This window comes from Apis cerana, linkage group LG4 (assembly GCF_029169275.1).
Source record: "Apis cerana isolate GH-2021 linkage group LG4, AcerK_1.0, whole genome shotgun sequence".
Classification (NCBI taxonomy): domain Eukaryota; kingdom Metazoa; phylum Arthropoda; class Insecta; order Hymenoptera; family Apidae; genus Apis; species Apis cerana.
The window spans coordinates 10,434,115-10,450,153 of NC_083855.1; the positions used below are offsets into that span (position 1 = coordinate 10,434,115).

The 16,039-nt window shown below is 44.2% G+C and overlaps 2 protein-coding genes across 3 annotated transcripts in view; one reads left to right on the forward strand and one right to left on the reverse strand.

Annotated features, from left to right (window-relative positions):
• The window catches only part of LOC107996098 (longitudinals lacking protein-like), a 61,990-nt gene that overhangs the window by 42,806 nt on the left and 3,145 nt on the right, over positions 1-16,039 (forward strand). The window contains exons 3-5 of one of the 2 annotated variants that reach the window (XM_017053981.3): positions 3,365-3,548; positions 14,777-15,134; positions 15,778-16,010. In XM_017053981.3, coding sequence (XP_016909470.1) covers positions 15,822-16,010 — 189 coding nt within the window. In that variant the 5' untranslated portion in view covers positions 3,365-3,548; positions 14,777-15,134; positions 15,778-15,821. Of the gene's footprint in view, positions 1-3,364; positions 3,549-14,776; positions 15,135-15,399; positions 15,420-15,777; positions 16,011-16,039 lie in introns of those variants that run through there. The other variant, XM_062074095.1, reaches the window with a different exon arrangement.
• LOC107996095 (CCAAT/enhancer-binding protein-like) lies at positions 10,496-14,461 on the reverse strand. Its single transcript, XM_017053979.3, has one exon. It carries the CDS (start codon positions 13,269-13,271, stop codon positions 12,195-12,197), a length of 1,077 nt encoding a protein of 358 aa, XP_016909468.1. The 5' UTR covers positions 13,272-14,461; the 3' UTR covers positions 10,496-12,194.

The following is a 16,039-nucleotide window of genomic DNA, read 5'->3' on the forward strand; positions in this document are numbered from 1 at the left end:
CGCACGAGCGAAGGTAGTTTGCTAAGGTGTCGAATTTTAGGGGATCGTTTGCGGTTGGGATTCCATCGGGATTGTTTACCTTGCCGCCTGGTCGCAAGATAATTCCATCATCGGTACGCGAGAATTTTATATTTTCGCGATTTTAATCTCGAATATTCAATATATTGATTCGTTACTAATTGCAATATAATTTGAATCCAATCGAGAGATAATTTCTATAGAAAATTTTTCTCGAGTAAACTATTCGATTCGATCCGATTCTATGCGTTCTTCGTTTTCGAAAAGAATTTCGATGGACGAAAAAACGTATTCACCGAGTTTATTATTTTTCGATCCGATGACTTCGTTGTCGAGAGTTGGTACCGATTCGTTGGTAGGTTCGTAGAGCCGATGGAAACGAGGAAGGAGGGAGGGGGGCGATAACGATCGCGAAGCTCGCGGAGAGGAAGATAGGATGATCCAGGCCACTGAAAAAGGAAAGTGACTGCTACCGTGTTCGTCGGTAGGCAGGTTTTACCGTCGTCATTATGCAATAATTATTATGATCGCATTGTCGTCGCAGCCGCCGTCATTATTGCGACTGTTGCCGATTGCAGCCACTGCCCGGTTATCTGCTATCCGTAATCATTTGATCGTGAACGATTATCCGTGCAATTTGCGCGACTCGCGAAATTTTCAAATCGGCGCCCAACCCGATCGGGAAGATTACCGCGCTCTAGGTTTCGCTCTAGGTTTCTCCTTCGATTAATTCCAGTTCCAAGTAGAGTCACGTTTACTTCGTCGTTCGCTTCGCGGAAAACGATCATTCCTTTGTGCATCGCGTTGGTCGGGAAAATGGAACTATGGTCGCTATTCGCTGACGAGTCGAAGAAGACTCGTACTGGGAACTAGTGAAAAAAACGTGAAAAAAATGTTCGCGCGGGATCGACGAAGGGGGATCTCGTGGCGAGTTGGGCGATCGCGAGGCAAGAGGAGGATCTAGAAATCTCGAAGGATGAGATCTGTTCGTCCTTGCTCGTGGAATCCGGGAAGTGGTTTCGAGGCTGACCATTTCTCTCTGTGGAAAATTAGAAGCGTTCTCTCACGAGCGCGCGAAACCGGTCCTCTTTTCGTCGTGGCATTTTTATCATCCTTCTCAGACCGAAAGGTTGGTTATATAATTGGGAAGATGCAGAGGAAACGGGCCGCCACGAATCACGCCTGAAACCGAGAGAAAACAAAAACGAATAAGTAAATATATATATATGTATATATATAAAACTTTGTATCGCGCGATCGAATATGGGCAGGTATGTAGGAGTGACGACAGTTCGATGACACGACAAAAGACCAAGCTGTGCCACCGTGAAAGAGCGAAATTTTCTGTCGACTCGGCGATATCGATATTTTGTTCCACGCGCAAAAAAAAAAAAAAAAGAAAACGCAACGCGACGTCACTGATGCACCCGTGCACAGTTACCAAGTCGTAATGCACGTACGGGACGATTTATCGCGATGCTTTGTTTCGACCTGCGATCGTCGATTCGTGGAAAGAGTACCGTCGGTGGTCAGACTCGTGTCCTCGTATATTCGACCTTTTCTACTGTCAAACGGGCGCGCGACGTGTCATAAATTGCACGAGTGAACGAGCCCGACACGACGATTGTACGCTCTGCGTGGCACGTATCTAAGAAAAATTTGCGAACGCATGAATAATATCGATAATGATAACTTCACAATCGGCCACTTTATGCTTGTTCCGCCTTACGAAAGGCTGCTATTATTTTTCTTATGTCGTTCCTGCTAAGATCGAAATAAATTAGACCGTTTTTAGACCCTGCACGAGCTTTCCAACCTTTTATTCATTTAAAGGATAAAATACGCGTGTCATTTCAAATTTTTCGCTTCGTATTTGTGAAGTGAAAAAAAATGTATATAGACGATATTGTCCTTAAAATTTTCTAGGATATGATAGAAATTCGTAAAGATAATAATCGTAATGCAAATTAAACGCGAACTCCGAGGAAAAAGACGAGAGTTGCCAATGATTTATCCAGCCGATAGCGGCCGATCGCTAAGAAATGGCCTCGCCGCACTTTCGCTCTCAACTCGGCTATTCTTCTAACAAGGTACGTGTGATGGGTACTAATCGTTGCCAGTCGCTGCATCATCCGACGTTTCTAATAAGGGGTGAACTTTAACAGGCATGTACACGTGCACTTAGCAGAATCGAGAATATAATTAAAAGTCGTACCGCGGGGATGCATAATCGCACGACATTTCTAATTAATTATCGCGTTCACGCATCGCGGCCGAGGAACACGAACTTTGTTATTGCGCGTTTCAACTAGCCTAGTTGTAAGCCGGTTTGATGCGTTCCCGTTTCGTAGTCGAATGAAACGTAAATAAACCGGGTGTTCGTAAGTTCGACTCGGTTTGAAACTTTTCTATTTGTTTTTTTTTAACGAACCCGCTGCTTAACCCGTGAATTTTATTACTCGTGTTTCTTTTTAGTTATCCACCGCGGGGATGCCGGCGATCAATCGTCCGATCAATTAAGCCCCGTTGTTCTTTGCTTAGTCGGAGTGTTTATAATAATCTCGCGGTGCACGCTTCGCTAACCAATCCATCCTCTCTTTTTCTCTTACTCTTTCTCTCTTCCTTTCTCTCTTCCTTTCTCTCTCTGTCTGCCAACCGGATTACGCATAGCCCGTAGCGTAGATTACGCCGTTTACGACATACACATACACGAAGCGACATTGAACTACGACCCGGCTAGATGACCCGACTTCCACCATGATTTTTTGACGACTTTTTTCCAACCACGACTCCTCTCGACAAGAGTCTACTATAAATTTAATTTGATTTAGAATTGTTATTTTATAATTGTACATTCCGAAATTATTTTTCTATTTTTTTTTTCAAGGAATTGAAAAGATCCAATAACGATATCGTTCCTAACATTTTCTAGGGTTCCCTAATAATAAAAATTTTATTCTCATCAAGAGTTGAAGAAACCTCGACCAATGTCTCGAGAGTTCAAATTTTTTTTCGTTTGGATTTTTTCGACGATCTTGCGAGTGGTTCGTTCCCAATAAAAACGTATGATCGAGGCGATCATCATCGTCGATCGGTCGTTGAACGAAAAACGCTCTCGTTTATTCCCTCGGCCGGTCGGAAAGCCAGCCGAGAAAACAAACAAAAGCTATGCTCCCGTGAAACATACGCCGAGGTTCGCCTAAGCCGTGCCAATGCTCGGCCGTACGTGTACGCGAAAGTTCTGTCGAAACGACGCCTTAGTCATCGTCCTTTTCCGGAGGATATAGGTATATATATTCGATAATACTAATCCGCGGCTCGTACCGTCGCTTTTGCTTTCTTGCAGCGCAGTGACCTGATTCCTTGCATGCAACGGTAAGAGTGTTTCCAGAGAGTGGCGCAGGGAGATGGAAAGAGAGAGTTGGCGGGGAGAGGGAGCGAGACGGAGCAAGCCGCGGCCACTCTGGTGAGAAGAGGAAGGAGGCGAGAGGGAGCGAGAGCACGCCTCGTGACACGTAATACCCGTCACGGTAATAGTGGTACGATATTATAGCACCGCTAATGTCATTCATTTGTGATTTAATGGGAGAAGTCTCGACCGCAGTCCATAGGAGGACAACGACTGTGCACAACCGGCTGTCGAATCGGAGAGAACGCCGAATCGAATCGCCTCGCGAAAATGGACATTAATATCGCGAAACGCGACACGCTTTGCTCGATCCATTTCCTTCTATCCTATTTTCTTCTTTCCCATTCTTTTTTCTCGCTCTTTTCAAAATTTCTTCGCGAATTCGCGCGAATGTAACCGAGCCAAGCATCTCACGTTTCTCGAATCTTAATTTATCTCTGCCGATCGTCTTCCGCCCCGTTCGATCGTCATCGCCGAGCCAAGGCTCGCAAAGAGACGCTGTTAGATAGCATCGACGCTAGATAGACGTTCTAATAAGCTCCATAACGCGTACGTGGATGTGGGGCCTCGTTATGCCGGACGTTTCATTCACTTTTTTTCCGCGGTCGAGGAACGTGGAAGGAATTCTCGACATTCGCCGTACATATGTTGTACAGTGGCCGGCGCTGTGCGGATTCTTTGGATCCGTTGGATCGGTTCGCCAAGACGCGGCTACGTACTCCAGCCGGGCCCTGAAGTATCTCCTCTCTTTATGTAGGTTATCCCGGTTATGCTAGTTACGACGGCCTCTTAGAATTTAGGTTGACCATATGGCCAACGGAATCGTCGCATTTCTTTCTCGCTTCGGTTATTAATATCGCGCCTCGCGCCAACTCCGAATCGTCCGTCTATCGCCGAGCTTCTTGCCAATCGAATCGATCGACGTTGATCGACGATATTGCCATTGAGAACGATCCATCGATCTCTGCCTTACCCGCCTTGATCTTTTCTAACCTTCTCTCTCTTTGTCTCTAGCTATCTATCTCTCGACACGGAGCGAGCACAGTTTCCGTTGATTCATTTTACTCACGGTTTTATGGGTTGAAAGGGAACTCGAGAGATCTCGGCTGGTATAAAACAAACACAGAGTGGATTTCATGGAAACCGCGTATCGCGAGGTTTCTGCGATTGTTTTCCATTTTTCCCGCCACCGTGGTGGCGCCTGTCGAGCAACGAAATGACAATCCGTGTTTGATCATCTGTATTTATATCGCGCGAGCGCGTACGACGCCTGTATTTGGACGGAGATAGAGCAACGCGGTAAAGCCATTTGTCGACTCATCAAATTGTAATTTACACTTGGAAGGGACGGTGTCGTCTTTGCGGTGCCGGTCCATCGATCGGCCGCCGCGAGCGTACACCGTTTCGTTCTCTACGGGAAGAACCACGATAAAAATAAATTCTTCGCTTCCTCGTGCCTCCGCCTGGACGCGTAAACGTTACGCACCGTTCTTTTTCCCCGTATACCCGACGAATGAATCGTTACCATTATATCATTATACGCGTAGGTCTGCCTTCTCTGCTCTCGCATCGGCGCATCGCTATTTCTCAATTATCTCAATCACCACGCTCCTTTTTTCCCCGTTATTTTTCTCTCATGCGCGAAACCAGGAAAACGTACCGCGAGCGAAATCAAACGAGTTATATTTCACTTTACCGTTCCATCCTTTCCGTTCGTAATTAAAAAAAGAAAAAATCCAAATCGTACGTCACGCAACGACAAGTATATCTACTCCGTTCGTCCCCGTCTCGAGCGAGGGAAGAGCGATGTCCGCACCTCGGGCGGACAATGGAAGAAGCCGCCGAATTATTCGGTGAATTGGTGTTTGATTGGCATCAGGTGAGGAGGGGAAGGCGCGTTTCAGGCGCGTCCCTGATGCGTCGTACGCGTCTAATATAGCAATGCAGGCGTGGAATATAGGTCGCACGCTAGAACGCTCTTTTATATATGCCGCCACACACGCTCGTGGCGAAGGTGGACGTACGCGCGCGCGCCAACGTGGACACGCGAGCGCGTGCATTACGCATCGTACGCGTTATGAATTCGTTGGTATCGCGATTGTGCGACGCACGATCGGCATAAATCGATCAACCGCCTCCGTTCGATAGGTAGGATCGATTGGTGATCTGCTGCCTTGCTACTCGAGAGAGAGAGAGAGAGAGAGAGTTTTCCTTCTTTAAATAGGCGGGGAAATAGGGAAAACGGTTTCGATCGTGGCTTTTGTGACTAAAGAGCGATGGCGAACGAAACGAATCTGCCTTCCTCGCGGCAGTTTTCTAGGCACAGGCCCTCGCGTCGACGCTGGGCAAAATAGAGTCGGCCGCTTATTTTAATTCCCGCAGAGTTCCGCACGTACGTCTACGACCCGTTACGGCCGGCATAACAATGCATGACGTAACTCTGGGGTCGAATCCTCCTTACCTCCTCCGTGCAACGATGTTACAGGAAAGTGAAACTCTCGGAAACCAGGTCACACCCACATCGTGCTCGCAGCAGTGAACCGCGATGCCGATCTACGAGACTCCCCTTTTAACTCCGCGCTGCCAAGATACTTTTCAATCCGGCCCCAGAGAGCAACGTACGGAGGGGAAGGTGAGGGAACCTTCTCTCTCTCTCTCTCTTTCCCTTTCTCCCTCCCTGTTTCAAAGGGTCTCCCCCTACTACAAACGGATTTTCACTAGTTTTTCAAGTCTCTCTCTCTCTCTCTCTCTCTCTCTCTCTCGATCGCTCTCTTTCTCTCTTTCTCTCTCTCGCTCTTGACTCGATGTTGTCTTCGATTCGAGTAGAGTCGGACGATCTTTTATGTCCTACTTAAAGGGTCGACGGAGTAATAAAACTTGGAAGGTTCAACGAGATGATATTGAGAAGGAGTTGGAGAGGAGATAATTAAAAGCGGATAAGAATGTGAACACTTTTCGAGGAATTTTTTAGGAAAATTTAATCATCCTTCCGAGAAATAATCACACCGAGGGTATTCCCATTTCGATTTATAACACATCGAAGACCTTGGCTGTTTGCTATTTGCAACACGAGCACGGTATTATTGTGTTTTTAGTGGAATAACAGGTAATAACAGGTGTTGCGGTGTTTCCTGATAATTCGTCAACCATACTGTCATCGGCTTTCGCTGGTATTATAATTTTTCCAAATCGATTTGTATATATATATGTGTGTGTGTGTACGTGTGTGTATATATTTTATACGCACGTTTTTCCTTTATCTGATATCACGAGCTTAAGAAGCATACCGTTCAAACACTCGTGTTCAAACAAGACCGAGACCAAGTGTGAATACGCTCGCTTGTACGCGTTCCTCTTTGACCAAGGGAAAAGAAACGGGTGCGTGGGTGAAAAACGATAGACCTGGCCCTAACCTATATACTCTTGCAGCCAGAATAGAGAGCGAACGAATGATAAATGGATAAACAATAGTGGTACAATACGTGTAGCTAATGATAATATTTTAAAAACTCGACTGTCGTCGAAAGAAAACGCGATCGACGAAACTGTTCGAATTACTGGAGTTTGAAAAATTTCAAGATTCCATCATCTTCGAGGCGAAATATCATCGACTCCAAATTTTTTGAATTCCTCGTTTGCTCATCGAGCATCCGTCTTGGAATTTCAAAATGTTATTCCCCTTGTTCTTGGGAAACGAATGTTACGTGTTTATATTCCAAACTCTTGAACTCTGATTCCCCGCTCGTCATTGATGCGAGCATTCGAATTATTCGACTTTGAGAATTTCAAAATGTCATTCTTGAATGTCAGTCCGCCACCTTCAACACGAATCTTTTAGCATATTTCCTACGTGTCGAGTCAATGGAACAGCGAATCACGCCGTTGTTCTCACGGCTATGCCGAAATCCACTCTTCGACCGTGTATTGGTTGGCATTGCTCGCGTCTAAAACTAGCGACGACCGCGACATCGTACACGTAGACAACCCGGCGTCAAAACTCGTTATGTCACACTTTTAACGCGGTACACGGTATCACGTACACCTGTACAATTGTATACATCTGGACAATTTCTAACCGTTTAACGGAAGCGCTGTTGTTCGATCCCTCTCCTCCCCGTTTTCCTCGAAGATGATCGACTTCTTGGGAACGATTTCTTGGAATCCGAAACGAATACGCGTATATTAACTGGGCATATCAGGTTCTTGATTACGTAACGTTTAGGATAATTAAAGTATCGATTAGTTCGCAGCAGGTGTGTCAACGTTACTCTCGCGTCACGAGACCAACGGAAAGTCGCGCCTCGTTATTTACATCGACGATCGAGTGAAATATACGTATATCGATGGCACACGTTCTTCCAACGTTTCCCTCTTTTAAACGATCGAGGAAATACTTGCTTTGTTCCAAGAAAGTTGCGTTAAGCTCGATTGTTTCTCCATTGGAATATCTTGTTGTTTGATTTTTGCAGCGCGTGGCAGTCGTATTTCGATATATTTAGATCGCGGTAGTTCTAGCCTGGGACAAGTTGACGTAAGCTAACGACTAATTATGTTACCCTCTGGACTAGGACGCCAAGTGGCAAGCGAATCGTAAATTTTGCATCTTTTATCCTCGATAAGGTTCTTCAAGAATCGTCCATTTCTTATTCTGCACGGTGTTTTCTTTCGTTTCGTTTTAAAAAAAATTTTTAAAAAAGAAAAATAAATAAATAAAATAATCATCGTAACGAATGATAGGCGATCTATTGGTGTCTCGCGAGGAATGAATTTGTATTCTTAATTACTAGTAAATATATGGAATGGTTATTCCAGCATTGAATTGCTAATAATGTCTATTTATCATAACGTGGATAAAGTTGCAATTTTTTTTCCACCAGTTTGCTATATAAAACTTATATCTCTGTATATTTTACTGAATAGTAACATCGCAGTTTGAAAGGAAGTGAACACGCGTGCGTCAAGTCGCATCCAGCAAGTTGGAAAACCTGTTGATCGATTCCGAGCCACGTGGATTAAAATTATTCCGCGCTATTTTCTCATCTACCTTTGTAATTTTTACATACATTAATACGAATTTTAAGAAAAACTCAAAGAGAAAAAATAAAGTAAATAAACAAGTAAATAAAAATCGTAAATCGTTCGCATCTGTAAAAGAGAGAGAGAGAAAAAAAAAATAGACGTCGACGCTGCGTAGCGTTGAAACGTAGCGTTGAAACGCAGCGTTTCGTCGTTTCTTTAACATACTCTACCGTGAAAAATTCGTTTGTCCAATTGCATGGTGCGTACCAGTCCGCTTCCGGGTGCAATTTCACCCGGTGCAGCGGGGCTCGCACGTGTAAAGTCGAGATCGTCGAGCACGCAGCACGCTCGTATCCTGTTCCGCCACGGTGCAAAAAGAACGATCGTCACAATGGTGTTAATCTATTTATCTGACTAACAACAAACTTATCTTCTGACTCATTCGCCGACGGATTCGCGCGGTTCAGAGAGACGATTGCTTTCCGCTCGCGCGCCCATCGTCTACGACTACGCTTCATTTTTATTCGCTCGATTAATAAACCAGCCAAGCTTTTTTATCGTCGCTTTTTTATAGAATAAAGAAGAGTAAATTTGTAATACTCTTCATCTACTCTGTATTTCTTTCTTTCTTTTTTTTTTTTTTTTTAAATCCCGCGATTTCTTATGCGAACTGTAAGAAAATTTCTTCCACTGTAAATAATAAAAATGTCTCGTCATGGTTGTACTTTGCAGAGAAAGAGAGAGATGTAGAAGATTGATGGATTGGTAGAAATATGTATATTTTTAAATTGTTTTGTATAAGTATAAGTATAAGAACAACGATAAGAAACACTTTGTTACACTTTCTCTCTCTCTCTCTCTCTATATATATATGTATATATATTTTGTTTTTTCGATACGAATTTGCACAATTATGAGTAATTATGAGAGCAACTATGAATGACTCAATGATTTCGTATTAATGGATATTCCACGTTATCTGTACGTTGTCTAGAGATAAAGTAGTACTCTTAAAACCGTTCTCCCTGGTGGCCGTTGTTTATCTCACTTTTTATTTGAATTAGATGTGACGAGAGGGGAGGGGATATAGCAAGTGTTAGATTATTATACCAAAGTAGTGTGGAAGATGATCAAAGAATGCCATAATTTTTTTTATATCAAAATATATTTGTGCATAGACAAGAAGACAACCGTGACAGGTAATCTCATACCTAACATACATCAGTCATACGCCAAGGAACGCGTGCACACGAACGTACACGTACGCGTGTACGCGGGTATGCGCGATATTCACGGACATGCGTACACACGTTTTGCGTGTGATGTACGCGTACACGCGTTTTTTTCTTTTTTTTTTTTTTTTTTTTTTTTTTGAGTCGTGCATCACCGAGAGACCCGAAAAACTTCTTAGAGAAGAAAATAAAATAAAATAAAAGGATAAAAGAAGAAAAAGAAAAAGAAGAAGAAGAAGAAGAAGAAGGAAATATTTAAACTTGTCGCACAAGTACGTATATAAGGTAACAAGTGTCGTTCTCTCTCGCGCGCGAAGAAGTTCCTCTACGGGACAAGGTAGACGATGAGAAGAAAAAGAAAAAAAGAGAAAAAGGAAAAGAAAAAAAAAAAGAATGAAGCCCGCTTCACGCGATTTTTACGGTAACTCAAAGTGGAAAGGGATTCGGTTGTGGGCCGAGTCCCAGGTAACGTCGGCGACTTTATCTATCTATCTATCTATCCTCTCTTCCATTCTCGCCGCATATTTCCTAACTTGTCGTTCGCATTAAAACGTACGTAATAATTACAACGATCGGTTTATTGAACACATGCTCGCACACATTCGACAATTTTTTATATTTTTTCTTTTTTAATCTTCTCTCTTTCTCTCTCTCTCTCTCGCGCGCTCTCATCCTTTTTCTCTCTCGCTTTCATTCTTTTTCTTTCTCCCTTCTTCCCTCTCTCTCTTTCGTCCTCTCTCTTTCGTTCTCTCTCTCTCTCTCTCTCTCTCTCTCTCTCTCTCTCTCTCTCTCTCACAAAAAACACGAGTCCGCTTCGTTTCGTTTCTCTAACAAAATATATTAGCTTTTTTTTTTTTTATGTACATACATCTCGAATATAATAAAATTAAAATATAGAGCTATAATACAAGGGCGTGTGTGATAAAGAGTGTGCTTTTCTTTCTTTTTTTTTTTTTTTCTGTGGGCATATGTGGGTGTCGTTCGCGTTTCCTTTCCTCGGTTGGTCGGGTCGCATCGCTCCTGCCGAGAAAGAGTACAATGCGCGAGTCAAGAAGGTAGCGTTAGGTAACGTCGTTATTTTTCATTTCGATACTGTTTCGCAAAAATTACGGTATCTCGGTATGATGCCTTTTTTTAGGTACTTGGTAATGAGAATGATTATCTAATTTGATCGATCGATATATATATATATATATCTATATATACATATACGTCTGAACGTAACGCGGCGCACGTGTGCATCGCGTCCATCGCATCGTCACAATATGTAAACATATATATGTACTCTGCCATGTGTGTATGTTCTATGAGTGTACGTGTGCGTGTTTTCCTTCGCACGTGTGTATGTGCGGTCGGAGTAAGGTGCATCGAAAATGTATAACATTAAGAGAATCGAAGATTTATGCGAGCGAATTTACGTATGCGCGCGTTGATTACAAATATTCTTTTAGGTGTGATTGTTGTGTGTGTGTGTGTATGTGTGTGTAAGTGAGTGTAATTGATGCTTTTGTACACATCGATGCGTGATTTGTTCAGAGTCGCAACGCGTCTCTCCGCGTTGCGAATTACGCGATCGAATGAGGCGGCGAACCCGCGATACACGCGGTGATCACCACCCAGTCTTACGTACATTGAGAAAAAAAGAAAAAAGAAAAAGAAAAAAAAAATAAAAGTTAGACACGAAAAAAAGAAGAAGAAAAAAAAAAGAAACAAAGAAGATCGGACGAATCGATCGTCCGTCTTTAATGTTAATTTTTTATGTTTATCTCTCGCGTAAATTCCAAAGGGTCAAAGAAAAGAGTCGCAACATGGCGGCTGCGCGAAAATCTCGAAATTGCTCGTGGCTTTTTTTTTTTTTTTTTCTCCCCGTTTTTCTCCATATCTTTTTCTCCGTATTGTTACGCGTCGTGTAACAGACGAACAGAGAAAGTGTCCGATGCACTTGGTGTAAATAAAAGTTCGCCATGAGCGGAGGCACTTTTCTTCCAACACGTGAAGTCGTCGACGTAAGCTCCAGCTGCCGAAAAGCTTCTCCTCGGGCGAAACCGACGAGCGTCTCTTCTTCAAACGAGTCACGCCTCTTCCTCCTTCTCCTATTATTCCTCGCTTCTTCTTTCCCTCCTCCTCTCGAGGACCCTCTCTGCTCCTCTCTGTTCTCCATTCCCACCGCGTCTTTTCTTCTGTCCGCGATCCGCGTGTCGTTTCTCTCGAGGAGACGCACGTGCACCTCGCGTTCTCCACGTGATGGAACGGGACAAAAGACGCAGTAACGGCCGCGACGCTCGATCCAGGACGTTCTTCTTTACTTTTACCCGGATGACGCGGACGCGAAAGGATCGAGAGGGAGCGTCGGGCTCGCATCCGGAAAGCGGAAGTCGCTTCGAGGCGCGTCTCTTTCGCAATGGTATCGATTCGAAAGGGAAGGGACGAAGGTCGACGCCGGTGGACGAGAGAAAGGCGCGATACACGCGGTGCGATGGCACCGCGATGCTCGACGAGGATGATGACGTCGTGCGCTACATGGGTCCCACCGCGTGTTGCTGGAACTGATCGAGATGCCTCGAGATCTCTCGGTGCAATTGTTCCGGTACCACTCCGACGCTGCTGAACAAAGACCTGAGAACGTTCAGTTCCTCCGTGAGCAGTTCGATCCTCTTCTTGAGCAGGTCGTTATCCTTCACCAACAGCTTCACCTTCTCCTCGGTCTCCCTCGATCGTACCTTTGCCTTCTCGCGGCTCTTTCTCACCGCTATGTTGTTCCTCTCGCGACGCCTTCTGTACTCGTCGCTCGCCTTGTCGATCGTCTTTGTCTGTTTTCTGGCAACGGCGGCGGCAGTGTTGGCGTGGTGTTGATGGGCCATCACCGGTTTCATCGGCCCGCCCCGTGGCGGTGGTTGATGCACCGGTGCACCGGGATGGCCACCCGGTACCGTGGACGGTGTCAAAGTGGTGAAGGTCGGCGCTCCGTTCGCGAACGGCCCGTTCGTGACCGGACTGTATCCACCGGGCGGATATTGCGGGCAGTGACGGCGATAATCCGCCGGGTCTAGTGGTTCTTCTTTGATGCTGGGCGACTCGGAACTCGAGCTGTTGCTGTCGCTACAACTGTTGCTGCCCTGGTGATAACTCGCCCCGCTGTGGACAGGTTGGGGCATGTAGGCGAGCGTGGTGCGTGGATAACCGGGCGTTCTCACGTGTTTCACAGCTCCGTTGTTCGCCCCTAACATGTCCAACAGGCCGTCGTTGAAGTGGCTGTCGTCGATCAGGTGCTGCAGATCTAACGATATCTCGGGTGTGTTCAGGTCTGTCAGCTCGCCGGCCGCGGCGCAATGTTCCGCGTACTGTTGGTGAAGGCTAGCCTTGCTCGCCGAGACCTTGCTCACCACTGAACCGCTTTGCTGCTGGCTGTGATTGTGATTCACTTGAAGAGCCGAGTTGTTGTTATTCGCAGCGTTGGTGTTGTTGTTGTTGTTGCTCTGATGATTGTTGTTGTTGTTGTTGTTGTTGTTGAGTACCTGAGACTTCTTAAGATCGGCCGCACCGTGGGCCTGAGCCTGATGGGCCGCTGAATCGTACATGACTGGTGACTCCATTGCCTTCACTCGCACATCACAAATAAGGTAATATCTTTCCGCAATTCTGTCCTATCACCTTCTTCTTTTTTTTCTCTTTTTTTCTTACTCTTTACCGAGTAGATATCCGATTGTCCGTAAAATCGATTCTTGTTCCTTTAATCCTTGTTATTACTTTCTTTTAATAATAATTACGCGTACTCTCGTACTCGGTGTCACGATGTTGTCCACGGAAAAAAAACAGAGAGAGAGAGAGAGCCAAACGTATCGGTATGAAACTTTACCACGAGAGAACGAGCTCGTATGGCAAGCCGGGAATTTTCCTGTGCGGACGAGCCGAGATCTGACACTGGTCCAAGTATCAAAACGTGACCCTCGACTATTCCAATTTTCGAGGACGAAGACGAGCACCTAATGTCCGATCGTTTCAGAGAAACGCGATTGTTTCTTCTTCGCTTAAAACCGCGTGGTTCGTATGTGCCAACGCGTTCACCACGCCTACGCGGGCTTTTTCGTGCTCGCGGTTACGGTACACCACAAGGAATGACGAGAAACCGAGAAAACGATACCACCCGCATGAGAGCTGGCGCACGACTGAGCGGCTTTGCGGCATGTCGCAAGCTTTCAATGTGGCGTGCGTCGAGAGCAACTCCATGGCTCATTGCGCTTGCGCTCGCCCTCTCACCCGCTCTCCCCGTCTCTTTCCTCGTGAACCGATCCGCGCTAAGAGCGTGGATACCGCGCGTCCACCATGTTCGCTCTTTCTCTCTCCCTCTCCAGTTTTCTCGAATTACTCCTTCCTTCTTTCTTCCTCTCCTTTCTATCTTCCCTTCCTCCTTCTCTGTCGCTCTTTCCCTCTCTCCTAAGCTAAATCTTTCTTTGTTCGTTTTAGAGGCTGACATGCTGTCGTGTTCCGTCGCGGCATCGCGCGACAGGAAAACTTTTCCGGTGCTCGCCTTTCTCGGTTCTATTTATAAGAACTTATATACGAATCCACCGTCCTTTCGATACACGGATTTTCCACAGAAATTGGAAAATTTTCCTCCCGATTTTTTCTCTCTTGTACAATCGTTTCTCTTCCGATTGTGTATGCGCCTCCCGACGATAGCCTCGTTCGCTATATAACGTATGGAGAATGCGCGATTTGTTTCGCGGGACAAGCTACTCGACGATTATCGTTACCGTCATCGTTGGGCACTCGATCGGAACCGATTTCTATGTAATAGCGGGTACATTTGATTTGTCAGTTAGCGCATGCTGATATCTGTCCAATTGCTTGCGTGAGATTGCGCAATTAGCAGTAACAAAGTGAGAGAGAGGATATGATCGGTGCTAGATGCAAGATCTTTTGCATGAATTTTATAGGGATTGAATGAATAATAAATGATGTTTATATTACCGAAGTGTCTTTTATCCGTATCGTAAAATATTACGAGCGGTTTCGTTTAAATTTGGAACGACATCTCGTCGAGAGGAGAATTTGAACTTTATGATGCATGGTTTTAACTGTTCTATCTTTGTTTTAGGAGACCGCGTCCTTTGATGTTATATCTAGGAATGCATTTTGCGCGCTGCAATGACGTCGATATACAATTTTGGATTGACATTTATGTTGCGAGAATTTCGAATATTCCTCCAAGCGCGTAAATCAACGCCGCCAGCGACATCTTAAGAGGAAGAACGAAATTATTACCAGTCGGTACAGTGTTTCCGAACCGATCTAGAACGGAAAGATCCGAATTCGACCGAATTTCTTTGCCGTGATATTAGCCACAACAAAAAATTGGTAACATTCGCTTGAAAACTTTTCGGCAATACATGTTCTTCGCGTTCTTTTTGTGATTCAGCGTTGTACCAGAGAATACAGTGCTTCGTCAAGCCAAGGTACGTAATGAATTTCGATAGGTTATTTTTCTCGCGCGTTTCGTATTGTTGGTTCGTTGTGGTTCTGCGAGTGCTTTGACGGAACGATTCGTATCATGTACGCGTATTGTTATGACAAAATACAAGTAACACGTCATGCAAAGCATTTTCAAAAACTAGATTAGAACGAATTTATGTTATAGCGTGACATTTTCTTTTTTTTCTAATTTTACTTTATTAAATATCTTCAAACGCATCGTATACGAATCGTTTCTATATTTTTAGGCTTAACCTAAACAAAATCTGGTACATACAATTCAACACGAGATAGCAACATTTTGTTTCGTCTACATTTTAGAAACTTTGACCTTCGTCTTATAATGTGTATTCCTTCCCCCTTTTCTCTCTTTCTCTCTCTCTCTTTCTCTCTCTCTCTCTCTCTCTCGCTCTCTCGCTCTCTTGTTTTGTTACGATTCTTTAATTATTACATTAAATAAATATTTTTTTTTTTGCTCATATAAATATTTGATAATAAAGATTTTTGTATTCAATGTGTCCTTCAATTTATCCTCGTGTTTATGTTAATGTTATTGTTATTGTTAATATCATATTATTCTGTTTAATATATCTTAGTTTGTTATGTTATTGAAACTTGTTTTTCCAGTTCTAAAATAAAAGCAAAGCTCATTAAAACATTGGGTGTCAACAATGGCAGATGAACAACAACAGTTTTTTCTTAAATGGAATGATTTCCAATCTAATATGGTATCGTCGTTTAAACATCTACGAGATGAAAAAAGTTTCACGGATGTGACATTAGCTTGTGATGGTCAAACTTGTAAAGCACATAAGATGGTGTTATCTGCTTGTAGTCCTTATTTTAAATCTTTATTAGAGGTATGATATTATTGTGCTAATTCAAATAT

Bases quoted from the DNA above. Each gene is read 5' to 3' on its own strand.
- LOC107996095 (XM_017053979.3), bottom strand. From the start codon at position 13,271: ATGGAGTCACCAGTCATGTACGATTCAGCGGCCCATCAGGCTCAGGCC.